The 27,841-nt window shown below is 42.3% G+C and overlaps 1 protein-coding gene across 1 annotated transcript; it reads left to right on the top strand.

The window, feature by feature from the left end:
- The first annotated feature begins 524 nt into the window (after positions 1-524).
- RSL1D1 (ribosomal L1 domain containing 1) lies at positions 525-27,313 on the top strand. Its single transcript, XM_030212440.1, has 9 exons — positions 525-716; positions 11,334-11,473; positions 16,213-16,351; positions 17,961-18,109; positions 20,487-20,588; positions 21,857-21,950; positions 22,050-22,178; positions 25,532-25,744; positions 26,665-27,313. The coding sequence occupies exons 1-9, from the start codon at positions 675-677 to the stop codon at positions 27,043-27,045; spliced, it is 1,389 nt and encodes a 462-aa protein (XP_030068300.1). The 5' UTR covers positions 525-674; the 3' UTR covers positions 27,046-27,313.
- Positions 27,314-27,841: the final 528 nt, after the last annotated feature.

The raw sequence follows: 27,841 nt of genomic DNA, 5'->3' as shown, positions 1-27,841 counted from the left end.
TGATGTCTGTTTTAATGACCCTTTACCAGAAGAAAAAAAAATGTCTGCAAAAAATACACGTACTAGGGAGTCCCTATAACTAGTCTCTCCAAATGACACACTGATTACGATTTATAACAAAGTACTACCTCTACCTATGAAAAGTAATTCCGTTATTATACTTTCTCTGTGTACATCCGTATGCTGCACAAGCCGGCATTTTTGAAAATATAAGTGACAGTAAATAATAATGCTACGAATGACAAGGATGCAGCAGCTCATAGGTTTGCTTTCTTGTTTTGTTTTTAGTGTACTAGATGACGACTGCGCGCGGTGAATGAGAAACAGCGACCCGGCAAATTGGCTTCAACTTTTGACGTCATCCCAGGGGTCTTTTACTAAAAGTTAGTTTGTTATCTGAAGCAGGACCCATAGGAATAAAATGGGCCCTGCAGCACATTACTGGAGCTCAGCTTTAGCAAAAGACCGCCCCCTCTCCCCAACTTCCACGAGTCGGCGCACCAATCCCGGCATAAACCGGAAGTATTCCCTGCCTCTTCCGTTTGTAAGGCCAAAGCTAGTAGTTTGTCCTTCTATTTCTCAGCAGCACGCGGGCAATCAAAATTTTTTTAAGCTGTGCCTGTGCTGGCAAGTTGTGCAGTTCCTTCAGTGGAGAAGGACGTGAGGTGGAGAATATGGCCACATCTGTGGCAGAGCCGCTGTTGGATCGGGGACAGGTAGAGTAATTTTCTGAACTGGCTGTTTTCTCTGTATCTTACAAATATCTCTTTAAGCATGGAACCCTTTGTAAAAAAAAAAAAAAAATATATATATATATATATATATGCAAGCGTGTATTGGCTACTCATAAAATACTGGATTCCATTTAAGGTACTTTGTCTTGCTCATAAAGCCTTTCACACAGGGATTCCTTTCCATCTGTCAGCCCTTACTGGCCCTTATACTCTTGTCTGCAATCTACATTCCCTGGATTCTATGACTTATTCTTCCTGGACCCAAAAATTGTTTTCATGAATCTACACGTCAATCTGCTTTCCCATATTTGGCTTCAGTGCTTTGGAATGACCTTCCCCCTTCCATGTGTGGAGTAAATAGTACTTGCCTTTTCTAAATTTAAGTCTTTATTGAAAACATTTTTTTTTTTGCCAGCAGGCCTGGTAAACAACTTTTAATTAAGGAGTGGTCTTTTATTTTATTTGGGACCTACCACCTAGAACCATGTTGTTGTTCGGTTTATTCTCTCTGGTTATGTCTTTATCTTTCTATTGGATGTGTGTTCCTGTCCTGTTCATTAATGGAGTTCTTTTCTCTTTCAATATTTGTTTTATTATAAATTGAATTGTACACTGCCTAGATCCATTGTGTATGGCTGACCCGGTATAGTAAATGGAATAAACATATTTGCCAACACCTTTTTCAAATATACATGTGGGTAAAGTGAGTGGTATGAATGCAGTAATACTGGCACTTGTAGAAGCTAACACATAAAAGTGGCAGCGCTTTGACTTATAGTTGGCTTATTTTATAAAGTTTATACTTATAAATGCTGTCAACTAAGTAGCAAGGCCATGGCTTTTTTTTATGGGAGGTGGAAATAAACGGGGCAGTGAGGAGAATTACTCCCTTAACCCCTTGTCAAGCTATGGCTGAACTAAGCATTTTTATAAAACCTTTACATGCCCTTCATCTGTTGCAGAACATGACCAATAACTTTCTATACTGCTCTAGCTGACGGGCAGAACAGAGCAGTGTACAGGTTAAAAAGTAGGAAACAAGAAAAGAACTCCAGGAGTGGAAGAGTAGTCTCGTGACTCTGGCCAAGTCACTTAACCCTTTAAACTGTACAGCGCTGCGTAACCCTAGTAGCGCTCTAGAAATGTTAAGTAGTAGTAGTATTGCCCAAGGTACAAATAAGTACTTGTATATACTATGTAAACTGCTTTAAATATAGTTGCAAAAAAAAACAAAAAAACAGAAAGGCAGTATATCAAGTCCTATTCATGTATAGGAAAGCAGGGTGTTAATTTTAGAGACATAAGCATTGCAAAAAGAGGGTAAAGCAAACACACAAAAGAAGGACAGGGTGAAGGGTAACGCTGGTAATTTCAGCAAACTGTTTCACCAAAGCTAAGCAGAAAAAAATAGGTTTTCAGCTCAATTTTAAAATCCTTTAAAGAGGATTTGCTACGGAAAGAAAGGGGGAGATTGTTCCAGGTATGAGGAGCCAGGAAGATGAATGCGTGGTGACGGGTTGATTCCAAATGGGCATGTTTTGGAGAAGGCAGAACTAAGTGGTGATCGCTTAATGAACGAAGGGTTCTGGAGGGGCAATAAGGAATAGTTAAACAGGAGAGATAGTTGGGAATACAAAGTCTAAAGGCTTTGAAAGTGAGGGTGGTAATTTTATAAGTGATCCTTTGCTCAAAGGGGAGCTGTTGATATTTGAGCAGAGCTGACGTATGATCATAGTGATGGGCATGACAGAGTAGTCTGATGTGGCTGTGTTCTGGAGCGATTGAAGTTTCTTTAGTGTGTGACAAGTAGACCAGCATAAACAACATTACAATAATCAAGACAGGTGGTTAAAAAAAAAAAAAAGGAAGAGGATTAGTGCATGGAATTGTGAAGTATTAAAGAGGTGACAAATTGTACATACATAAGTATCATCACACTGGGACAGACCAAAGGTCTGTCAAGCCCAGTATCCTGTTTCCAACAGTGGCCAATCCAGGTCACGAATACCTGGCAAGATCCCAGAAAAGCTCAATACATTTTATGCTGCTTATCCCAGAAATAAGCAGTGGATTTTCCCTAACCCCGCTAAGCTAACTGCCTTTACCACATTCTCTGGCAATGAATTCACGTTGAGTGAAGAAAAACTTTCTCCGATTCATATTAAATTTACTACTTTGTAGCTTCATCGCATGCCACCTAGTCCTAGTATTTTTGGAAAGAGTAAACAAATGGTTCATGTCTACCCGTTCCACTCCACTCATTATTTTATAGACTTCTATTATATCTCCCCTCAGCTGTCTCTTCTCCAAGTTGAAGAGCCCTAGATGCTTCAGCTTTTCCTCATAGGGAAATCCTTCCCATCCCCTTTATCATTTTCGTCTGCCTTCTCTGTATCTTTTCTGGAGGAAAACTAGAAAACTAGTTTTAGTCAAGTGGGAGTTCTGTGGCAAAAAAGAAAGTGAGGAATCGAGAATAATACCTAAATAACAAAAGGCAGGTACTGGTGTATTAGATGTGCCAAATAGAGTGATGGGGGACAGAGGAAGGGGAGTTGAACCAGCGGGTAGATTTACCACTAATTCATTATTGCTAAGCCAGCTAGCAGATGAGTCAAGACAGATCTATAAAGGAGTAAGGGAAGGGGAGGAAGAGGTGATAGGAAAGAGTAGCAAAATGTCATCAGCATAAAGATAAGTGGAGATACGGAAGTATTGTATGAGAGCAGCAAGGGGACTCAAGAAGATAGACCCTTGGGATACACTCAGATGTTGTGTCAGAGAGAATGACCAGAAATGTGCGATGAGATCGAAAGGAAGCGAACCAAGAAAAAAAGATACCAGTGATGCCTAAGGAAGATAAATGTGAGAGTAAGAGGGAATGGACAACCAGATTAAAAGCAGCAGAAAAGCCTATTGAGACTGCCAATACATTTCTATTTTGGTCCAAGTGGAAATGAAGTTCACTGATAAGCGCTGCCATGATGATTTCTGTACTGTGGTAAGACCTGAAGCCAGATTGATGGGGATGTTTAACCAACGTTTTCTCAGAAAAGGATGCGAGTTGGGTTAACAAAAAATTTTTTCTAGCATTTTTGACATATCAAACATATAAATGGTGAGTGACCATACTCACTCGCAAATGCGCAGTAGAGACTTCCCTCTCTGTCCCGCCCCTGCGTCAATACGTGATGACGGGGGTGGGACAGAGAGGGAAACTGCGCAAAGCCGCCGACGTCGCTACCGTCCCCCCCCCCCCCCCCCGAGGTCGCCGCCATCCCCCCCTCCACCCTGCTTGAGCACTCTCTTCGGTATTGAACTCACATCGGCGAAACGCAGAACAGCTGAGCTCCCGGCGCCCTTTCTTCCCTGCCTGTGTCCCGCCCTCGCCGACGTTATGTCACACGAGGGCGGGACACAGGCAGAGAAGGAAGGCCGACGGGAGCTCAGCTGATCTGCGTGCTGCCTGCGTTTCGCCGATGTAAGTTCAATACCGAAGAGAGGGCCGGGTGCAGGGGTGGCGGCGACCTCAGGGGGGAGTGGCAGCGGCGAGGGGAGGGGGCCTTGCCAAAACCCCATACTAGCCCGTTTTAATGGGCTCAACGGCTAGTAACAAAGATTTGAAACTGGGCGATAATGACACTAGGAATAGTAGGATCAAGCAAAGGCTTTTTTAACAAGGGGACGGGCTGCTGCTTGCTTTCAGAGAACAGGGACTTGGCCTGAAGAGAAACTCAGATTAATCAAGGACAGTAGGTGCAAGCAGCTTTCTGAAAATTGCAATTTAGAAGTATCGCTACATATAAAATTGCATAGACATGTAAAGTCCTTTGTATACTTTTATTTATTTATTTATTTTCGTCAATTTATATACCGTATCTTATTGCAGCTGCAAGACAGAACGGTTTACAATTTGTAAGATAAAAAGAGCACTACAACATTGTTTAAACAATTTAGACCAACAATGGAACTCCAATCGTTACAGGAAAGCACAGCAAAACCACAATTAGCTACATAAGGTAAAAAAACAGTGTCGATCATAATTTAGTATACAGGAAAGCACCGCAAATACAGAATTAAGTACATAGTATAAACTACACAGACAAACAGTACAAATTATGATTTAATATACATTGTAGTTTCCTTTTATAACCTAGTTTCCCTTAGTTTAAATTCTGTTCTACATAGTTGATGAAGTAAAAGGTTTTCAAAAGTTTCCAAAAATGACAGTAGGATTTCTCAAGTCTGATCTCTTTTGGAAAACCGTTCCAAAGAGAAGGGGACAAATAGAAAAAAGCCAATCTCCGTGTAGATTCCCATCTGGCCCTAGTGAGAGGAGGACTAACTAACCTGTTGTCTGTTAGGGATCTGAGGGTTCATGTGGCAGTATAAGGAATTGCTAGATTCGACAGATAGTCAGGATTTAGTGTGTGAAAAGCCTTATGATTCAAGACTAAGGCTTTAAACTTAACTCTTGCTTCAACCGGCAGCCAATGCAGTTGATGTAATTATGGTGTTACTCTATCATCCCTTCGGGCCCTACAAATCATAAGTGCCGCTGTATTCTTTGTAGTGACTAGTAGTGTAACTATTTCCAGTGCAGAAAAGTGCAATGAAATTTTAGTTCAACTGTTGACTATATGATCATATCTCAGAATACCTGAAAAGTGGCACATCCCATCTGAGATCACATTGAAATAAAAATTTTTTAGATACCCTGACCCTGCATGTCAGGAACTAGTCAAACATTTGGTCATTCGTATGGAACTCTATAATATAATTGAAGACTGGGATGCTAAGTGTATAGCATCGCTTTGAAAACCAAGACAGACCACTTTGGGGATTTTCTTAGTCTGCAAGTGGTACCATAAAAACAAAGGTATGGGAGGAAGGAGAGATTTAAAAATGGCAGGAAACTTGGAGTCTGAGATCCTGGGTCCTGTGTACTTTAGTTAGTACCTCCATGTGCCCTTGACTGCCTTGCCAAATGTGTCAAAGGTTTGTCCACCACAGGTGAGGGCTGTGTGGCAATGGCTTTGTTGCTTTCATCATACAGATCCTACTGTGACTCCAGTATAACAAAGCTTTTTTTCCTCCTGACACTAACTCTCTAAATTTTTTTGCTGTTTGGTACACACAAGGCATACAATTTTACATCAGGCACTGCAAGATGATGGCACGCTTAAGGAATTTGAATCCTTGTGCGTGGAGTTTCACCAGCCCTGCTGTGCAGCCTTCTCTTACCTGCAATTTCAACAATACCTTGCAACGTTACATAAGTACATAAGTAATGCCATACTGGGAAAAGACGAAGGGTCCATCGAGCCCAGCATTCTGTCCACGACAGCGGCCAATCCAGGCCAAGGGCACCTGGCTAGCTTCCCAACGTACAAACATTCTATACATGTTATTCCCGGAATTGTGGATTTTTCCCCAAGTCCATTTAGTAGCGGTTTATGGACTTGTCCTTTAGGAAACCGTCCAACCCCTTTTTAAACTCTGCTAAGCTAACCGCCTTCTCAACTTTCTCCGGCAATGAATTCCAGAGTTTAATTATACGTTGGGTGAAGAAAAATTGTAGTTTCATCGCATGCCCCCTAGTCCTAGTATTTTTGGAAAGCGTGAACAGACGCTTCACATCCACCTATTCCACTCCACTCATTATTTTATATACCTCTATCATGTCTCCCCTCAGCCGTCTCTTCTCCAAGCTGAATAGACCTAACCTCCTTAATCTTTCTTCATAGGGAAGTCGTCCCATCCCCGCTATCATTTTAGTCGCCCTTCGCTGCACCTTTTCCAATTCTACTATATCTTTCTTGAGATACGGCGACCAGAATTGAACACAATACTCAAGGTGCGGTCGCACCATGGAGCGATACAACGGCATTATAACATCCTCACACCTGTTTTCCATACCTTTCCTAATAATACCCAACATTCTATTCGCTTTCCTAGCCGCAGCAGCACACTGAGCAGAAGGTTTAAGTGTATTATCGACGACGACACCCAGATCCCTTTCTTGGTCCGTAATTCCTAACGTGGAACCTTGCATGACGTAGCTATAATTCGGGTTCTTTTTTCCCACATGCATCACCTTGCACTTGCTCACATTAAACGTCATCTGCCATTTAGCCGCCCAGTCTCCCAGTCTCGTAAGGTCCTCTTGTAATTTTTCACAATCCTGTCGCGATTTAACAACTTTGAATAACTTTGTGTCATCAGTAAATTTAATTACCTCGCTAGTTACTCCTATCTCCAAATCATTTATAAATATATTAAAAAGCAGCGGTCCTTGCACAGACCCCTGAGGAACCCCACTAACTACCCTTCTCCATTGTGAATACTGCCCATTTAACCCCACTCTCCGTTTCCTATCCTTCAACCAGTTTTTAATCCACAATAGGACATTTCCTCCTATCCCATGACCCTCCAATTTCCTCTGTAGCCTTTCATGAGGTACCTTGTCAAACGCCTTTTGAAAATTCAGATACACAATATCAACAGGTTCCCCTTTGTCCACATGTTTGTTTACTCCTTCAAAGAATTGAAGTAAATTGGTCAGGCAAGATTTCCACACACAAAAGCCGTGCTGACTTGGTCTCAGTAATTCTTGTCCTCGGATGTGCTCTGTAATTTTGTTTTTAATAATAGCCTCTACCATTTTCCCTGGCACTGACGTCAGACTCACCGGTCTATAATTTCCTGGATCTCCCCTGGAGCCTTTTTTAAAAATCGGCTTTACATTGGCCACCCTCCAATCTTCCGGTACCACGCTCGATTTTAAGGTAAGTTGCATATCACTAGCAGTAGCTCCACAGGCTCATTTTTCAGTTCTATCAGTACTCTAGGATGAATACCATCCGGTCCAGGAGATTTGCTACTCTTCAGTTTGCTGAACTACCCCATTACGGCCTCCAGGTTTACCGTGAAGTCAGTAAGTTTCTCTGACTCGTCCGCTTGAAGTACCATTTCCGACACCGGTATCCCACCCAAATCTTCCTCGGTGAAGACCGAAGCAAAGAATTCATTCAGTCTCTCCGCTACGTCTTTGTCTTCCTTGATCGCCCCTTTTACCCCTCGGTCATCCAGCGGCCCAACAGATTCTTTTGCCAGCTTCCTGCTTTTAATATACCGAAAAAAATTTTTACTATGTTTTTTTGCCTCTAATACTATCTTTTTTTCGTAATCCCTCTTGGCCTTCTTTATCTGCGCCTTGCATTTGCTTTGACACTCCTTATGCTGCTGCTTGTTATTTTCAGACGGTTCCTTCTTCCATTTTCTGAAGGCTTTTCTTTTAGCCCAAATAGCTTCCTTCACCTCACTTTTCAACCAGGCCGGCTGTCTTTTGGACTTCCCTCTTTCTTTTCTAATTCGCGGAATATGTATGGCCTGGGCCTCCAGGATGGTATTTTTGAACAGTGTCCACGCCTGTTGTACAGTTTTTACTCTCTCAGTTGCCCCCCTAAGTTTTTTTTTTTTTTTTTTTTTTTACTGTTCTTCTCATTTTATCATAGTCTCCTTTTTTAAAGTTAAACGCTAATGTATTTGACTTTCTGTGTACAGTTACTTCAAGGTCGATATCAAAACTGATCATATTATGATCACTGTTATCAAGCGGCCCCAGTACCATAACGTCCCTCACCAGATCATGCGCTCCACTAAGGACCAAGTCTAGAATTTTTCCTTCTCTCGTTGGCTCCTGCACCAGCTGCTCCATAAAGCCGTCCTTGATTTCATCAAGGAATTGTACCTCTCTAGCATGTCCCGATGTTACATTTACCCAAGTCACCCATTATTATCACATTGCCCATTTTGTTCGCGTCTCTGATTTCTTTTTTTTTAATTTCTTTATTTATAAATTTTTTTTACATCTACATCTATAAAAACATAAATGTTACAGAAATTTGGAAATTAAATATTATTAGGTAATACATATTACCGAAAAATCATTAAAGGAAAATATTTTATAACTTTGTCCACAAATCTTTGAGTCAAGATCTAAGAAATTTAACATAGGTAACATAATTTAATATTAAACAGCGGGAGGGTGAAACGTATTACCACAGCCAAATATTAACAGCATTCTCTTAGTTACGGGTTCGCCTCCAGAGGCGAAACACTCCTTTCTTTTGATTCAATAAAATCTAACAACTTCATAGAGTTAAAGAAGAGGTAATTAGCCGAATTAAAGGTAATACAACACCTACAAGGAAATTTCAAAATAAAGGTTCCCCCTAACTTTAAAACTCTAGGTTTATAAATCAAAAATTCTTTTCTTTTCTTCTGAGTGGCACGAGCCATATCAGGGAAAACTTGTATCTTATGTCCCAGAAATAAATCATTTATATGTCTAAAATATGATCGCAGAATATTATTGCGATCAGGTTCAAGCACGAATGTTACCAATAATGTTGTTCTTTCAGAGATGAATTCAAGTGAGGTTTCCAGGAACTCAGTTAAATTCAATTCAGCAGGAGGAGCAGCTTGAGATTTATCTTTAGGTAATCCAGGTCTTCCCGTGATGTACTGGGTTCTCGTTATAGAAATCTCAAATTGTTCCTTCGTCCACAGTTTTCAAGGTATTCAAGCTTTCTGTCCTGGATATCTCTTTCCTTAATTAAGGCTTCTGTGAGATTTTGCAACTTCTGAATTTCTCCTTGATTTGTTAAAATCTTAGCATTCTGTGCTTGAATTTGCTCAGAAAATATCTGGTTAGATTTTTTTAAATCAGTTATTTCATTATTGACTGAAGTATTCATTTGAATCAGAGTGCTATTCACTCCCTGGATAGCGTCCCATAACATACTCATAGTAACTACCGCTGGTTTTTTTATTCCTCCGGTACTCACGGTCCCGATCTCCTGGGCAGTTGAGGCTGATTCACAAATGGAATCCTGCGACGCTGTTTCTCTGCCTGGGGTAGAAGTCCTCATGGGTCCTCCTTCAGACGCTGGGGGTCCAGGAATTTCCGTGGCCTCCAAGCGATATGACCCCATGAGTAACAAATCATCTCCGGGTCGCGGAGGTGCGGTATGAGAGGGAGGACTCAACGTAACTCCCTCTATGCTGCACTCGGTCCTCTGAAGGGCCGGGTCATTCGAGGTGGATGTACGCTCACCAGGAACCAAAACTCTGAAACTATCCAAAGTCGTCTGGCGTGAGGCAGGAGTTAACTGCGGGACCATGGAGGTAGGGACCGCTGCTTTCCCCTTTCTCTTTCCCATCGCTAGGTCGGAGAAAGTTGCCCTTCGGCAAGGCGTTTGAGACAAGTTCGAGAGCTTCAAGTCCCGACTTCCGCTCTTGTCGCCATCTTAACCCAACCGCCTCTTCCACACCCGCGTCTCTGATTTCTTTTATCATTTCTGCGTCTACCTGCTCATCCTGGCAAGGCGGACGGTAGTACACTCCTATCACCGTTTTTTTCCCTTTTATACATGGAATTTCAACCCACAATGATTCAAAGGTGTGATTTGTGTCCTGCTGAATTTGTAATCTATCTGAGTCAAGGCTCTCGTTAATATACAATGCTACCCCTCCACCAGTCCGGTCCACCCTATCACTACGATATACTTTGTACCCCGGTATGACAGTGTCCCACTGGTTATCCTCCTTCCACCAGGTCTCAGTAATGCCTATTATATCCAATTTTTCATTTAGTGCAATATATTCCAACTCTCCCATCTTATTTCTTAGACTCCTAGCATTTGCATATAGACATTTCAGAGTATGTTTGTTGTTCCTATTTGCATGATGCTTAGTACCTGACACTATTGATTTGCCATCTTTTGTCTGATCTTTGAACAAAGCTAGCCTCACAGAGACGTTTATGAGACTTTGGACATGGCTTTAACTCTGTAATCTCAACGTAAGGTGCCCCTGACATTTCATCATCATCTTTTAAAGGACTCTATGATGCCACCTTGTTGTGTCCAGCTAGAACAGGCTGGGCAGAAGACCTGAGATCCCTATTCTGTTTGGAGCCTTATGGACCATGTCTCTTATTGGGAATTACAATACAAAATCATCTTTAGACCTATTACTCTCTTAAGCATGCTTGCTTAATGAAAATTTGCTCATCTGCTTGCCTGAAACGTGGTCTACTGAATGCATCACTGGGTCATGTGCTATAGAAGTGCCCATCTTTACAGTCTTTTGGCAGCAAGTTGTGACTTTCATCTCACAAATCTGGTCCCTGACCCCTACATAATTGGAATTGTTCCTGCTCCATGCCAGCGGAGCTCCACTCTTAGGGTGGGGGGGTATTGGGGGTGAGGGAGGGTGGTGGGTTCTTTAATAAGAACATGGGAGGCTATAAGAATTAAGGCTTCTTCCTTTATCTTGTGTATGCCTTGCTTGGAGGTGGGGGAAGAATTGATAACGTAAGTGGTGTATCGAGTGCAAATGTGTTATTAGTTTTGTTTACAAATATTGATTTTTGTTTAAATTGTATTCTATTTGCAATAAACAGGTTTAAATAAAAGTGGTGGGAAAAAGGAAAGAGCTATTTTATTGACCACAGGCTCATTTTGCATTGGAACATTTGATATTTGCAAATGTTAGTTTTCTGTGATATGTAACTAGTTGCTATCTGTCCTTCAGATTAAAAAAGCAGTTCAGGCTCTTTTGGCCTACAACAAAACCAAAGCAAATGCAAATGCCTTACTACTGAATGAAAGTGAGAAGATCTCCTTGTTGGTTACCGTCTGGAAAATTCCAGGACAAGATAAAGTTATCAAAATGTAAGTAGTGTTCTCTTAATGGATGCAAGTCTCCATATGAGCTTTCAGAAATGCTCTTCCATATCTGTTTCAGACACTTCCAGCTAGGTTAGCAAACTTTTTATCCATGATCTCATTACTGGGGGTGATGCCTCATTCGTGATAGGGGGGAAGTAGCTTATGCAGCGTCTGGTGTGTGCACGTGACCTGTCGGTTTTGAAAGTTAATCTCTCTCTTTTTTTTTTTTTCTTTTTTTTTTATTTGCATGAAGTCTTTATTTGACAGTACAAGTTTCAAAAGTATAAAACAAGGTGGACTGTACATAACACGGAAAGTTAATCTCTTAACATGGTGGCTTGGTTCTAAGAACCCCAAAACTGAACAGGGATGAACAGCCAGTGGCAATGCTTCTTCCAGTCTGTGGATGAAGTTGCTCTATAGAAACACTAGTAAGAAAGGCCCGTTTCTGAGGCCAATGAAACGGGCGCTAGCAAGGCGCTTTCCTTACCATCCCCCTCCCCTTGTTGCTGGACTTACCCTCCGTGTTGATCGCGGCGGATCAGCTGTTCGGACGGCACTCCGTGGGGGGGGGGGGGGGTGGAGGATCTGCGTAGGTCACTGTTTTTCTGTGTGCGTCGGGAGGGAGGGTGGAGCGTCGGAGGGTGGTGGAACTGGGGATTAGTTGAGTGTCATTGCCCCGCCCCAAACATCACGTTGTGACGCGAGGGCGGGGCAAGCACTCATGGTGGAAAACTGATCTGGACCATGACAACTTAACTTGGAATGCTGGGTAAGTTTGCCTCATAGAACGTTGGCGGTGCGTTTTATATAGAGAGATAAGGAGACTGGTAACTTAGTCCCTAATGCTTGGTATTAATAATGCTAAAAGCATATTTTCTGTTTTGATTAGATGGTCCCAAAATGAACTTTTCCTTAGCAGCCATTCGAGACTGATGAAGACGCTCGGGTTACGCATGCCTATCAGCCGGTAAAGACTGAGAACACGAACACTATTTGTCCTTTGCCTCTACCTCATTGTTAACAAGATGTTGGTCCATGGGGGCCACTTATTCCTTTGGGGGTACTACACCCATAGGGCTGGGTCCTGCTCAGCTGGTCACTCTTTCAGGTGACCTTATGTGCCTCAGTCCTAGTGCTGCTCAGTTCCTCGACTGCTGTAAGCTGTTGGCTTTCATTCTGCAAACAAGCAAAACAAAGCAAAAAGACCAAAAGCGCAAACGAGAGTGAAGTGGCAGCATTTGGCAGTACTTGTGAGTATTATACAGCTGGGGATGTTTTCTCTGTCAGGCTTGCTTGCTTGCTTTTTTGTTTGGGGCACTCCCTCTTACCTGCCTGCCTTTTTTTGTTTGTTTGTTTTTTGTTTTTGTGGCAGCTGTCCCTCCATCTTTGGACTGTCTTGGTGGCAAGCATGCAGAAAAGTAGTGCCTTGCCAGTTGTGTGGTAAAAAGGGTGTTCTGGTTCCCAGTGCTCCTTGCAGGCTCTGCAGGGAACTGATGTTGGCGTTTTTGGCGTCAAGAGAATCACAGCACTCAGGAAGCGGCAAGTAGTGAGACCTAGCAGCCAGGCCCTTTGGCAGTGGGCTCAACTTTGGGGGAAACACCACTTTCTTGCTTTCTCAGCAGACAGTTTCCTCCCTGGTTGGCCCTGGAGTTGCTCCCTCTTGATTCCTTCTACTCTGTGACAAATCTGTGCTAGAATTCATTTGGACATTATTCATGACCTGGAAATCCGAGAGTGGTATGTATTTTCCAGAGAGAGGAGTAGACAGGTCCTGGGCTCGGTGGCTGCGCCATTGGAAGTGGTTCCATGTGCCCAGGCTCATATGAGGCTCCTAAAGCTGACCTTTCTGGCAAAGTGATCTTCTCAGAAAGATATCCTGGAGACTCAAGTTTGTCTCGGGGATGAGGCGCGGCATAGCCTGCAATGGTGATTACAGACAACTACCTGGACAAGAGCATGAGTGGAGACACTAATTGGATGGTGGTCACGATGGATGCCAAATTGGCAGGCTGGGGAGCCCACTGTCTTGGTCAGGTAGCCCAGGGCCATTGGTCGCTGGAGGAAGGCAGAAGGTTAATCAACAGACTGGATGCTGGGGAGATCTGTCTCGTTCTGTTTACCTTTTGGCAAATGCTGGAAGGAAAGGCGGTTGCTGTCTGACAAATGTCATGGCTGTAGCGTCTGTCAATTGGCAGGGCGGCACAAGAAGTCATCAGGTTGCAGAGGAGGTTTCCGCCATTCTTTGGTGGGCAGAGGCTCAGCTGTCCACGGTCCGTTTGGTGGGCACAGAAAATGTGTAGATGGATTTTCTCAGCAGACATATGTTGGATCCCGGAGAGTGGTCCCTGTTGCGGGAGGCCTTTGAGCAGATGATGCATTGTTGGGACCTTCTGGTGCTGGATTTAAGGGCAACGGGACACAATGCTTGGAGGGAGTTGATGTTGATTCTTCTGTGGCCGGAAGAGGTTCTGTTGTATGTTTCCTCCATGGCTGCTGGTAGGTCAGATTATTCAGCGGATACTGTTGCATCCTGGTCTCGTGTTTCTCATTGTGCCAGACTGACCTCGGCATCCTTGATACAGGATCCTGATGAATCTGTCAGTGGACATCCCGCTGCTGCGACAGGGTCCAGTGGTGCACCCTGACCCATCTCCATTCATGCTTACGGATTTCTGTCTGCAAGTGATTTCTACCATTCTCCAGGTGAAAGTGTCTAGTTAGTTTTTATGTTGGTACCTGTTAATTTGCCTGTTATTGTTTGCTGGTTACCCCCCCCCCCCCCCCTTTTTTTTTTTTCACCGTTCATTGTCCCACTTTTCTGATAATAAACCTATTAGTTTATTAGCTCTGTTGCTTGGTCTGACTGAGAATCCTGGTGGTTTGTGTTCTTGGTTTGTGCGTATTTTTTAGGGACTGTGTGAACCCCTGGGATTGTGGCCCCAGTGCCCTTTAGAAACCACCAGGAATTAGCTTGCAGGTGAGAGACTGACTCAGAGACAAATGAAACCCAATGCAGTGGATTGGAGGGTATGCTAGTGTAGAGCACAAGTGCAGGCGGGCCTGAGCAGTGCTGGGACAGACCCTTTAGGTGGCCACAGGGTTAGCCCCAGGTGGGTGCTGGCTTATGTGCTCATGTGGCGTGTGTTTGAGGCCTGGTGCCAGGAGGTGATCCTTGTGGCCTTTTAGGGTGTGTGGTGGTGGAGATTTTGGATTTTCTACGGGACGGTGTAGATAAGGGGTTGGCGTGGTCCTCCCTTAAGGTCTAATTGGCAGCCTTGGCTTGGTTTTATGGTACTATTGATGGCAAGTTCTTGGTGTTCTGGATGTGATTCATTTTTCTGTGTGGAGTTAAGCTTTCTAGGCCACTTGGTTCCCCCATGGGATCTCAGTTTGGTTTTGGAAGTGCTGGTTTCTTCACCTTTTGAGCTGTTAGCAACTGCCACACTAAAGAGTTTGACTTTGCCACCAAGGAAACGACCTTCAGTCTCTTCAGTGAGATGTATTTCGGAATTTCAGGCTTTGTCCTGTAGATCGCCATTTTTGGTGTTTTGGGCTGAGAAAGTCACCTTGAGAGCAGTGCCCTCCTTTGTGCCCAGTGTTGTGTCTGCCTTTCTTGTGAATAGGTCCATTTTGCTCCCGGTGTTGGGCGATGCGTCTGGAGACAAGGAACAATGCACTTTGGCTCACCTGGACATTCGGTGAGTATTTCTTGAGTATTTGCATCTGTTGGGGGACAGACCCCCAAACAGCATAAACAAACGAAGGCATAACTATGTCTTAAGGCCTCCGTTGCCAGATGGACAAAGAAGCTATAGCCTCTACCTATATTCTTAAGGGTCGTCCAGTCACTGCCGTCCTTGAGGCCCATTCAACTAGAGGCCTAGTGGCTTCATGGGTGGAAAGCAGTTTGATTCCTCCTGTGGACATTTGTGATGCAGCAGTGTGGTCTTCTCGTCACTCCTTCATGAAACACTACCACACTGACGTGCAGGCATCTCAGGATGCAGTGCTAGGGATCAGGGTTTTGGCGTCTGGTCTCTGTGGGCCCCGCCCTTGAGTTTACTGCTTTGGCACTTTCTAAGCCTCCTGAGCAGTCTGGAGGGTCTGCTAACGAAGAAGAAATTAGGTCTTGCCTGCTAACGTTCTTTACTGTAAGCCTTCCAGACCAATAAGAGCACATCCTGAATTTAGAAGTTTTTTTTGGTTGTGTGCTTTTTTTTTTTGAGGGGGAGGGAGGGGGGTCCTCAATTTCTCTCTTGCTGTTCTTCCATAATAAGAAAAAAAAACCCAAAAAGAAACAAGTCAGAAAACATTTTCTTTAAAGATGCAGGACCACTTTATGGTGATCTGGCTGTAGTAGTTGATTGGCGATCATGAGGCAAAGGAATTTGTTTGATCTGGTGCTGTGTTGGGGCAAAGGGCAGGTGCTTTAGTCCATTCATCTGTTTTTACTAGTGACATGCTGGCTGGCAACTGCATAGGGTTTTGAACAGTGTTCAGGGTCTGTGTTCTCAGTCTCCACCTGCTGGTAGGTATAACCCAAGCATCTTGACCAGCCTAGAAGGCCTAAAGGAAAGAAAATTAACAGGTAAGAGCTAATTTTCTCTGTGGTGGGGAAAGAGGGGCCTGCTCACTATAAAATGGTTCAGTTTTCAGCTTTTTGGTGATTTTAGATACTGGAAAAAAGTATAATCCTTTCTTTTTAAGATCCTAACAGCTTTCTTTTTAACCTGTTAAAGCTACCTGCCTCATGGTATCCGCCCGGAGACGACCGAGGTGTGCATCTTTACCAAAGATGAACCCAACATGAGCCCTGAGCAGACAGAGAAATTCTATAAGGCACTCCTTGGCAAACATGGCATCAAAAATATTGGCCAGGTACTGCACAAGAGAGTGGGGGAGTGGCTGGTTGCTGTATTAATCATGTTGTAAGAAACCAAATCCTTAATGTGACTGGATGAGCTAATTAGTTTACTTGCATTCTTCATCTGTTAATATACTAACTTCAGAGGAAATGTGAAGTACCTTGCTCTGAAGGGAGGGGGGTTAGTGTGATGGAGGGCCACACTATAACAAGGGGTTTAAGTGTGCTTGGCATAGATATAGAGGGAAGTGGTAGATGCATATTTTAGAGGCTGGGTGTGGCAAAACGGGATTTTTATTCCTGTGATCGTATTACTATTTTTATGACATGTATTTCTCTTGTTTGGCCAACAGTTGGTATCTGTCCTCTGCTTTGTAGAGGTAACTGTTTTCCTTTCAGCTTAAGCCCTGAGGGAAAGTAACCTGCACTGATATTGGCCAAATACCCCTCAGTGCTAATGCTCTGGGCTCTGATTGGCCCTGAAGTACATAATCCCCCAGTCTCAGAAAGGGAGTGTGGAGAGTAAAGATCTCTGCACCGAGCCCCTGTTCAAAACCTGTGAGCAGTTATTTGCCTTAATTTCTCAGGTAGTGAGAAAGTGTCTTGTTAATTTTAACGTTGATACTTGTTAATTTACCTGTTATTGTTTGCTGTTTACACCTTTTTTTTTTTTCACTGTTCCACTTTCCTGATAATAAACCTATTAGTTTATTAGCTCTGTTGTTCTGGACTAAGAATCCTGGTAGTTTGTGTTCTCAGCCTGTGAATGTTATCTAGGGACTGTGGGACCTCTGGGATTGTGGCCCCAGTGTCCTTAGAAACCACCGGGAAATTAACTTGTGGGTGGGAGACTTGCCCAGAGGCAAGTGAAACCTAGTGTGGTGGGGTTGGAGGTATGCCAGTGTAGAGCATGTGCACAGGTGTAGACAGGCCTGAGCAGTGCTGGGACAGACCCTTTAGGTGACTGCAGGGTTAGCCCCAGGAGGATGCTAGGCATTTTGTGACAATGGGTGAAAGACATGGGAAGGGATAGAATTTAAGCCTGAGGGATTTATATGCTTATCTACCCAAATTGGTAAAGAGCTATAACAGAAGGCTGGATGGGCCATTAAATCCTTAACAGATGATAGGTATCTCACTGTAGCACAAAATGCACCCTAAATAGAGAGAATGTAATAAGATTTCATCCTTTATTTGTGCATTTACTTTGAAAACAGATAACGGCTGAAATATCTCTTGTTAAATATTAGCTGCTAAGCCATGAGCAGCTGCAGTAGTTGTGGAAATCCAAGACTGAGTTTTATTTATCACTTAAATCTTGGAACAGTGTAACTGTGTGCAGAAATTCATGGTTTAGTTTATGCTTTTTCAGGAGTACGTGAAAGTGAGTTACATTCAGGTACAGCAGGCATTTTCCTTTCTCCAAAAGGCTTACTTTACGTTTGTATCTGAGGCAATGGAGGGTTAAGTGACTTGCTCAGGATAACGAGGAGTGGTAATTGGATTTGAACAGGGCTTCCTTGTTTCTTAGCCCACTGTTCTACCACTCCAGTGGTGGAGTGATGTTGGTGATAAAGCTGTGGGTCATTCTGAATTTTTTTTAAGTTGTGCTTCATTTTGCAGATTATACCCTACAAAACTTTAAAAAAAGAGTACAAACCATATGAAGCCAAGCGTCGCCTGTTGGCCTCGTATGACCTTTTTCTGGCTGATGATAGAATTAGGAGGCTGTTACCCTCCCACATTGGCAAGCATTTCTACAAGGCAAAAAGGTGAGTGATTTAGCCATTCTGTAGAACACTAGTGCGATGTCCAACCTTGGCCACTGTGTGTCTAATTGCATGGGAAGCAAAACTATAAGTGGGCGCCCTAAAGCTGCATAGAGAGGACCTATTCTGTGACAGCATCTGGGTGCCCAGATGTCATTGTAGAATACTTGCATCAATAGCAATACTCAAGAATATTGGATTATTAGTGGACCATCAGAATGTGTGTATGTGAACAGTCTTCAACATTGAAAAAATGTTTTCCAACCAACACCTGTGCTCCTCGTAGGTTCTTTTTTCAATTTTTTCTTTGTTTTACAATTATGTTTTGCCCCCTGCTTACAACCCTCTTATCAACCATCCGTCTCTTCTTGTCTCTCATCCATCCATCATGTTTCTCATTTAACCCACCTCACCCTCTTCCTGTGAGACTGTTATTGAAATACGTTTGTGCTTCACTTATATATTCTGATGTTTGTCAACATTTGCTTTGTTTCTGATCTGAAGAAGAAGGGTTACCTTCGAAAACTAATCAAAAAGGTTAATCCAGTAAAAAAGGTATTGTTTTATTTCTATTTATCAATTGTTACAAATCACTGTTTGCTTCTACAGTGTAATCTTCCACATTTTCATGAGACTTCTTATTATCAAACATATAAACGGCAAGTGACCGACTCACCTGCAAATGCGCAGTAGAGTCGGAACGCTGAGAGTGTAGAAGTCCAAGCCTCGCCTCCACCAGCAGTACAGCCCAATAGGGAGGAGGGCTTGGACATGGGCGTGGAAATTGGAGGAAGAGGGAGCAGGGAGGGAAGGAGGGGGCGGAACTGAGGGAAACAGACGCTGGGGGGAGGGCAGGGGAGAGAGCAGGGTTGGTGGACGGGGGTGGGGCCATAGGAAAACAAAAGACTAGCCTGTTGTTACGGGCTTAACGGCTAGTAAATATATATTTCACACTTATGAGCACGCAGTTGTGGAATGCACTTCCAAAACACCTAAAAACAGTCAATGAAATAACCAACTTCCGCAAATCGTGTACCCAGGAGCTCCTACTTATAGAATTGCTTTTGTGGCATAGACTGAAAGAGGAGCGGTCCATGGAGTCCAACCCTCCTTGACTGGATGTTTAATAAGAAGTATTTGGCTAAAAAAAAAAACCCCGTTGTGGTATAATAATTCAGCAGAAACTGGTTTAAAACCTTTTTTTTTCAATAGCCCTTTCTGAAGCACAGTGAAAGGGGATGGATTCTTCTTGGCCTCGGATATGAATAGAAAACCATGTGTTTTCATTAATGTTTTTCCTTCATAGAACTGTGGTGTAATTCCAATGATCGCTTTTTTTCCCTCCAGAAAGTTATACTTTATTTAGTGTTAATAGGGCTGTTGGGTGGGAGGGTTTAGTTTTGTGTTTGCTTAGTGATAGGGTAAATAAAAAGCTATGGATGAAATCGTTGATGAATTGGATGCTGTATTCAGATCCAAGACACAAGATGGGGAATTGCATCTGACTGAATTCAGCATGAAGATATTTTAGCAGAAATTGTGCACAAGGTTATGAACAAGAAGCATCTTTACTTCTTTACTGTAGTTGTCACTGTAATAGTACCCCTATACTGTATTCACACCGGAGTCTGTAACCACCTCTCTGGAACTATATAAGCCACTTTGAGCCTACTAATAAGTGAGAACAGGTGAGATACAAATGTAACAAATCTTTTTTTTTTTCTTTTTTAATGTTTTTATTAACTTTTCTTTAACTTTACATAACATCATTTTAACCAACACAATATTCTAGTCATAAACCCATTATACAACTTCAAGTTTCCCCACACCCTCCCCCTCCCCTCTCAGAGCATCTCAGGTATATATCAGTCTCTTCGTGTACTGGAAGTCCCCCAGTGATCAGATCACAGGTTTAGTCCTCGCCATTCCAGATATGGTGTCCATGTTTTTAAGAATCTCACCATTCCTCCGCGCCGCAAAGCTGTGAGCTTATCCATCAGGCAGCAATAATCCACCTTAGCCAGCACTTGGTCCACCGAGGGTGCCACTAATTGTTTCCAATGCCTTGCAATTAATATCCTGGCCGCAGTAACAGTATATGTGAGCAAACCGTGATGTAAACCACGGCTGTCCCGCATCTGTACATTCAATAAGCATAAGCCAGCAGTTAGTGTGACCTCAGACCCCAGGCCACTCTGCAGTCTCACCTGCAAGTCCTTCCAAAACTGCTGTATCACCGGACAGTCCCACCACACATGCCAAAAAGTGTATGACTTGCAGATAGCTTTCCTTGTGTGTGTGTTTTTGTTTTTTTTTTGGGGGGGGGGGTTGGTTTTTTGTGTTGTTTTGTTTTTTAATCTGGGATTTCTTTCTGGTTTAGAGCACCTCTGTCTGTGAATCTGAAAGCAAAGGATTTAGCTGCGGAACTAAACAGATTTATCCAAGGAACAATTCTTCCAGTTCACAACAAGGGCTGCTGCTAGTAAGTGATTTGTGATGTTGTGTCCCTGGTTATTGTGTTGTGTTAAGTCTTTGGAGTATATGTGTTGGCACTTGCCACAGAAGCAGCCATTTTACAACTGTAGATGTAGAAATGGCAACGTAAGTGCTTACACCTGTATGTTAGCCATTTGAGAAACCTACACATGTGGCTGCTGCTTAATAGCAAGAATCCACAATACGGTTTTGTTCCTTTTTTGGAGGGGGGCATAAACAATATGGCATTAAGGAGGATAGCAACCTTAATTCCTCTTAATGGACTGGCTGAAATGAACACTTTTTAAAACCGTATGCTTGCTTTTGAGCTGGTTTAAATTTTGACATGACAATTTTCCAACCGTTGTGAAATAGAGAATAACCTGTACATTTCAATCCTGTTAAAAGTCACATCCAAACTGTGCCCCTTTGAAATCTATGTATTTCTATAGTGCTACTAGATGAGCCCAGCAACGTATACACTTGAACATGAAGAGACAGTTGAGGTTAATTTATGTCATACATTTTGTGTATGTTTGTTTATTGTGATTTATTAACCGCCTTTATGAACAGATTCACCCAAGATGGTATACAACAGATCCAGTTTAACATAATTATAATTAGGGTAATCCAAAAGTCCTTGTGAGAGTGACAAAAGTACTTAAGTCCCATGTCTCTGAAGAGAGAGAACCTTTCCAAAAGACATATGCAGCCATCCTGGGGTGGACCGCCAGATTGCAAGAAGTCTTCTAGAGGGAGGGAGGGAGGGAAAAAAGAGATAGAAAAGCAGATTTCTTTTAGCAACAGATAAACAGAGGAAAGGAAAAATGCTTCGACTTGTAGATCACACAGAGGTCAGTGTTGGCATATCTGGATTTCTCCGGATCCTTTAATTTAATCCTTTGACTTCCTTCTTCCACCTCCCCTTCACTTTATCACTGGATGGAAGAGGGATCAGCTTCTAAACACTAAGAATTGGCTGCAGTCTATTATCAAAACTTTTGTTTATGCTGAGATTTGCTTCATGTTTGTTTTTGTGTTTGGTCCCACTTCCACGGAGTCTTGGGCTTCTTAATATCCCAGAGAAAGGTTATTAGAAAAAAAATGTAATGTTGCAACAAAGTATCTGTTGATACTGATAATTACGTCACCTCATGGCAACCTGCTGCAAATTGGATTTCAAGCCAAAGCACAGGGTGCTAGTTTGCAGCCTTTTTGATTGCCCGACCTTGTAAAACCTTGCCTTTTTTTTTTTTTTTTTTTTTTTAATTTCAGCGCAGCGCGTGTTGGTCATACTGGAATGAAAGCAGAAGATCTGGTGGAGAATGTCATCTCTTCTGTTGAGGTGATAGCAGAGAAGCTGCCAGATGTATGTATCAAGGAAACGTGTAACCCACTATGAGCATGCTGAGCACATGGTATTCGTCTCGCCTGTTTTGTTTTTTATATCTGATTTTTCTTGTTACAGAAATGGAAGAATGTCAAGATTCTCCATCTTAAAACACAGACATCTGTTGCTCTGCCCATTTTCACTTCATGCATCTATAATGCAGAGGAAGAGGAACTACTGGCTACTGATGAAAAGGAGAAACAACAAGTAAGAGATTTTTCTTCCACTCTCATTGGAGCTACTAGGCTGCCATATAGTTCCCAAATCTGTTCTTGGGTACCTCTAGCTTGTCATATTTTGAGCTATATCCACATTGTATACACGTGCAGATATGTCTTGGATGCGGTCATTGAGAATATTCTGTAATTTCAACCAGCATGAGGCTGCCTCGGACCAATTTTTTCAAACCACTGATGTAGAAGTTTTTATAATTTAAGAACAGTTTGCTTCCATCTTGTGGAGGTCTACAAACGTTCCTAGTTCCGGATGACCACAAGGAATGCTCATATCTTTTGTATTCACTTGATTCAAGTACCAGGTTAATTTAGCAGTTTTGATTACAAAAATTAGTCCTGTGTTTCTGTAAGAACAGCAGTTGAGGATTTGTGTCCCTTCCCTCTCTAGGCATGATAGTGTGGTCGTCTCAAGTGACTTTCTAGTCTGTTGTACACTGGCTTCTTGTATTAAGAGGGTCTTAAAACACATTCTTAGCACTGTAGATACACTTCTGACCTTGTTACAATCTGTTTGTAAGGCTGATTTCTTTGGAAAGAGGTTGCTTGTCTAAAGTTTTCAGCTTTACAAAAGGGGGTAACTTGCTGTACTTTCCTGGTATGTGGTAGCTTAAAGGGTCACTGTATTTTATAAAAAGTTACTCATCGAGTGATGACAGATGTTTGGTAACGTCATCGTTCACAGTATGCCCAAGGGAAACAGGATGTGCTACAGTAACACTAGGTAGAGTAAAATTACACAGAAAAACAGAAAATAAATAAATGTGTGCGTCTGGTAGCATTATACAAATGTTAATAATAATAAATGGAAGATTGTTGCTACAGGTCACCACTTTCACACTTGTGCTAATCCATCACTTTTGTAAGTACAGTTAGTAAACATTAGCTGGGAAAGAGCAGGTTGCACATCCTCATTCGGATCCTCTCACACCTTTTATACAGAATCTTCTTGGTTTCAGATCGGGTGGATTGTTATTCCATAACTTTAGTTTTTCTGAAGTCCCTCCCAGTACACCCCCCTAACCAGTTGATCTGTTTTATATGATAAATGAGGTTGAGAGATTTCTATACACTCTATCCACTGCATGCAAATCTGTCTCATGCATATTTATTGTGGCTACTCTGAAAACCTGATTGGTTACAGGACTCCCCAGCATTGGGTTCAGAAACGGCTTCATCGCCTTGTGATGTGGAATTGAACTAGGCTAATACTACAAGAGGGATATCAGTTGCCAGTTTGAGGCAGACAGTGCCCCTTGGCTCATTGCATCGGCTTCTGCAGAGGACACCCCTTCTGGCAGTTTTGTTCGCAAGTCTTATGCCGTGCTTTGTTTTGGCATACATCAGTACAGAGCATGTCTTGGACAGGGAAACAATGACTGGAGTCTGGTGGATCAGGAGCTGGTGAAAATAGAGACTGGCTCTTCTTTCCTTCCTTCCTGAAGCTATGTATGACTTGCTTCATTCTTTGGCCAAGTCCCATGGTGCTCAGCGTAGTGGCCAGAAGTTCCTTATGGCTTTGAGGGTGGTCTGTCAATGTGGCGTCCAAAGCAAAGCTCAGTAGGTTTCTCTTTCGGAGACTGTGGTCAGTTGGTTTTCCAGTTCTTCAACACCCTCTTCTCCAGTTCATCTTTCTGGAACTATCACCCCAATACTTTTCGCTACTTAGGAGTTATCCTCAATTCTTCCTTATCTAGACTTACCACCCAGAAACGCTAAAAGATCATCACGAATGTTCCTCAACCTCCACTTCCCTAATTGCAAGGGCTTGAAATACAAGGCGCTGCACGCGTCAACCTTTTCTTACATGAGCACGCAGTTCTGGAACACACTACCACGCAACCTGAAAGCGATCTACGAACAAACCACCTTCCGCAAATTATTGAAGACCCATCTTTTTGAGAAAATTTACGGAAAGAACCAAAACACATAAAGCCCACACTCATTGTTCAGTTATGCATCATTACAGCCACTCCTGTATTCTCATCCCCCGAAATCATACCACACTCATACCTTTACTCACAGAAAATGTATACCAAGTGTGTTCCTGTTATTATATATTGCCCCTTTTTGTCTCCCTTGCTTCCTTCCAATGTTTCAGTGCTTTTTCCATGATTATACTCCTTATCGATACTTTAACTTTGACTCAAACGACTCACCACAATGTAATCCATAACCAAGTTGTAACAAATTGTATTTCCATGATTCATAATGTATTGTAAGCCACACTGAGCCCGCAAAAAGGTGGGAAAATGTGGGATACAAATGCAATAAATAAATAAAATAAATATCTTGCCAGTTGGCGTTCTGATCTTTTGGCAATTATGGGAAGTTCGTCACCTCTTTGACTCTAAATCGATTATTCTCTTTTTTTCACATCTCGCCTAGACTACTGAAACATTATTTATGCATGTTTACCTTATATGACATTAAATAACTTACAAACTCTTCAAAACGCTGCCATCAGTTTACTTTGTTGCACCCATCGTTATGATCACACTACACCTCTGTTAAAGCAGTATCACTGGTTACCAGTCCAACAACGTATCCTTTACAAAGTAGCAACACTGACTCTCAAGGCTTTCCCAGTAGGTTTACCTATCTTTCCTGTCTCACAGCTCCTTATTCTCCAGCAAGAGTTTTCTATTCCATTAATCATCGTCTAATCCTTCCGAGTCCCAAATTTGCATATTTCGAATCAACTAGGCATTGCACATTTTTCTTCAATCTTCCCTTTTCCAAACTTTAAATTTGAACTTAAGACTTGGGCTTTTTTTTATACAGGCTTTCAGAGTACCAGACAGAGTTCACCAGCCACTCCGCTTTCCTTTTGCTCCCCATCCTACTATGTGAAGTTTTTATTTCCTCTCCCTCGGTTCCTTTTCTCCACCTGTCTTCCCTGTGTCCTTCTCAGTGTGATTGAATTTACTTATTGAAAATGAAGATCCTTTTCTTTTTCTTAAAATTTTGTATGTACACCGCTCTTCCCTGCCTAGTCAGTCACAGTGATATAGTAAGCACTATTAAACTATCCTTGTTTGGTGAGGAGCTGGATAAATTGGTGAAAATTCTTGGTGAAATCAAAGTTCCCAGACTTCCGGCGGATAAGCCTAAGTCTTGTCAGGTAAGGTGGTAAAACCCTTGATACTTTATGTAATAGAGAGACACTTAGGTCTTTCTCGTTAGACAGATAACGGGATTTCTTTGGAACATAATCATCGGTCTTCACATTAACATTTTTCCTTGCAGGAATAATGCAGTCATAAAAAGACACCGTAGAAGTAGTTTGAAAACATCTGATTTATATATATTTTTGTTTCTCTTAAGAAACCAAAAGCAAATAAAGATAAAAAGAAATTGAAGAATTTACAAGAAACATCTACCACCAAGACAACAAAAAACCTAAATAGTACTTCTGTTCCTGTTGAGCATGTAAAGATAAAGAAGGGAAGAGCTGTTGTCTCAGCAGCCCATGAGGTCGTGCCTACTGAGCAAGATGAAGACATGCCCCAACTTGTTCCTATCCAAAATGAAAGCTTGGTAATTCTCCACTCTAAAATTGTTACATTATTCTGACGCATCTCAAGAAGGGGATAAAACTTGAGCTCTTTGTAATGTCTGAATATCTTCTATGTTTTCTGCAAACTTTTTTATATTTGTGTGTGTCTATGTGTTCATTTCCAGTATTTCTTGAACATAGTGTACTATAATTGGTCCTAGAGGAAATTGGATTTGTTACAGGCTGTGATACCCCATTAATTTAAGCAAAATAAATGCAAACCAAAGTTTGAGGTTGTATATGAACTTCTGAGATGAGTCGGTCTTTTCAGATGTCATGGTCTCAAAAACTCATGTACCCTTTTACCTTTGGTTAAGGTTTATGTTGGTTCAGAATAAAGCATAAGGCTCTAAAGTCTACTAAGAAATTTGCTTATATGTAAACCTTTTAGTATAGAGGTGGCAAATTACAGACCAGTGTAGTTTTCAAAATATCCCTAATGAACATGAATGAGAGTTGCAAGCATTTGCCTCCATTGTATGTATGGCTTGCTGCTTTCAGGTTTTGCAGTTTAAGAACATAGGCATATTACCATACTGAGACAGACTGAAGTTCTGTCAAGCCCAGTATCCTGTTTCCAACAGTGGCCAGTCCAGGTCACAAGTACCTGGCAAGATGCCAGCAGAGTAAAACAGATTTTATGCTGCTTATCCTAGAAATAAGCAGTGGATTTTTTCAACTCCATCTTAATAATGGCTTATGGACTTTTCCTTTAGGAAATGAGCCAAACCTTTTTTTTAAACCCTGCTAAGCTTTTTGCCACCCTTGCGATAGACGATCATGCTGAAAGGGGGAAGTTAAGGTGTGCTGCAGCTGCTTTGTAAAGTGCATTTGAAAGAGTTTCCTCTTCCTTTGTGTACAAATTGATGACTTGTTTCTTTCTCCCCTCCTGCCCCCTAAGCTACAAAACAACACTGACTTGAGTGAAACCCTGGAGAAGAAAGTTACATTGAAATCGGATACCAAGTCTCCTGGCAAGAAGACAAATGTTTTGGTCCAGGAGACGCCAAAGCAGAAACGTAAAGTCAGTGAGGAAGAGTTGGCACAGCATCAGACACCAAGCAAGCAGAAAAAGGTTGGAAGCCATAAAAAGCTAAAGCCGGAAGGGAAGGCAAGTGGACCTTCACCAGCAAAAAACACCCCAGAAAAGACTTCCGAAACTCAAGCAACAAAGATAGCAGGAGTAGTCAAAGGCAAGAAACTTGTCAAATCAGCTAAAAAGGCTCCCAAGACCCCGAAACCAAACCAACCCAAAAGAAAAGGAGTTCCTCAGTCTGCTTGAACAATGTCCTGTTCTAATTTCATCGTATAAAATGGTCCATTCAGAGAGTCCTGCTTGTTTTATATCTATCGAAACTCTTACATATGTTTGTTTTTAAGGGTATTAGATTGGGTATTAGATTGTGAATTTTATCATTCTTCAAAAAAAAACAACTCAAGGATAAGTGTGCAACCCAGAGTATTTGTTCTGTGTTTCATTTCATATTGAAGCTATATTTGTATGAGATAAATGCAAACATTTCTTTTAATACATACCCTATCTTTTTTAATACTGGAGTCCTAATGTTTTTTTTTCTTCTACACTGAGACCCCGATGCACAAAAGCAGCTGTAAAATACATCAGCCTCGGTAAAAATTAGCGACTCGCAAATAGCAAGGGGATGCACAAAGGGGATCTCGTGCAAATGCATTTGAGAGCTCTGATGCACCAGATCCCGCACCCCCCCCCCCCCCCCCGACAGCTTTCTTGTCGGAACAATCACACCCACAACACACCTGCTTCTTGACCCTCCCCGATCCTTTTTTTTTTTTTAATTGTGATCCAGTGGACCCTGAAACCTCCTCTCCTCCTTCCCCCCCACCCCCCGGTAACCCTTCCTGTACCAAGAGGTGGAGGCGGGAGCAACAGCTCCTGCCTGGAACAAAATCCCAGTGTCCTGCCCAGTGCATTCTGGGATGCAGTGGGTGGGGCTAAACAACATAAGGAGTTTGTTTTCTTATAAGTTGCTTAGCCCAGCCCAGTGCATCACCATTTTGTTCCAGTGGGCCCAAGGCAGGAGGGGAGGAGCTTTTGCTTC

Source organism: Microcaecilia unicolor, chromosome 8 (assembly GCF_901765095.1).
Source record: "Microcaecilia unicolor chromosome 8, aMicUni1.1, whole genome shotgun sequence".
Taxonomy (NCBI): domain Eukaryota; kingdom Metazoa; phylum Chordata; class Amphibia; order Gymnophiona; family Siphonopidae; genus Microcaecilia; species Microcaecilia unicolor.
Note: the sequence above shows the minus strand (reverse complement) of the source record. Positions and strands in the feature narration are given on the sequence as shown.

Excerpts from the sequence above, each read along its gene's own strand:
- RSL1D1 (XM_030212440.1), top strand. The coding sequence starts at position 675 with ATGGCCACATCTGTGGCAGAGCCGCTGTTGGATCGGGGACAG. Across the intron at positions 717-11,333 it reads CGCTGTTGGATCGGGGACAG|ATTAAAAAAGCAGTTCAGGC; the intron begins GTAGAGTAATTT and ends TCTGTCCTTCAG. Across the intron at positions 20,589-21,856 it reads CACAACAAGGGCTGCTGCTA|CGCAGCGCGTGTTGGTCATA; the intron begins GTAAGTGATTTG and ends TTTTAATTTCAG.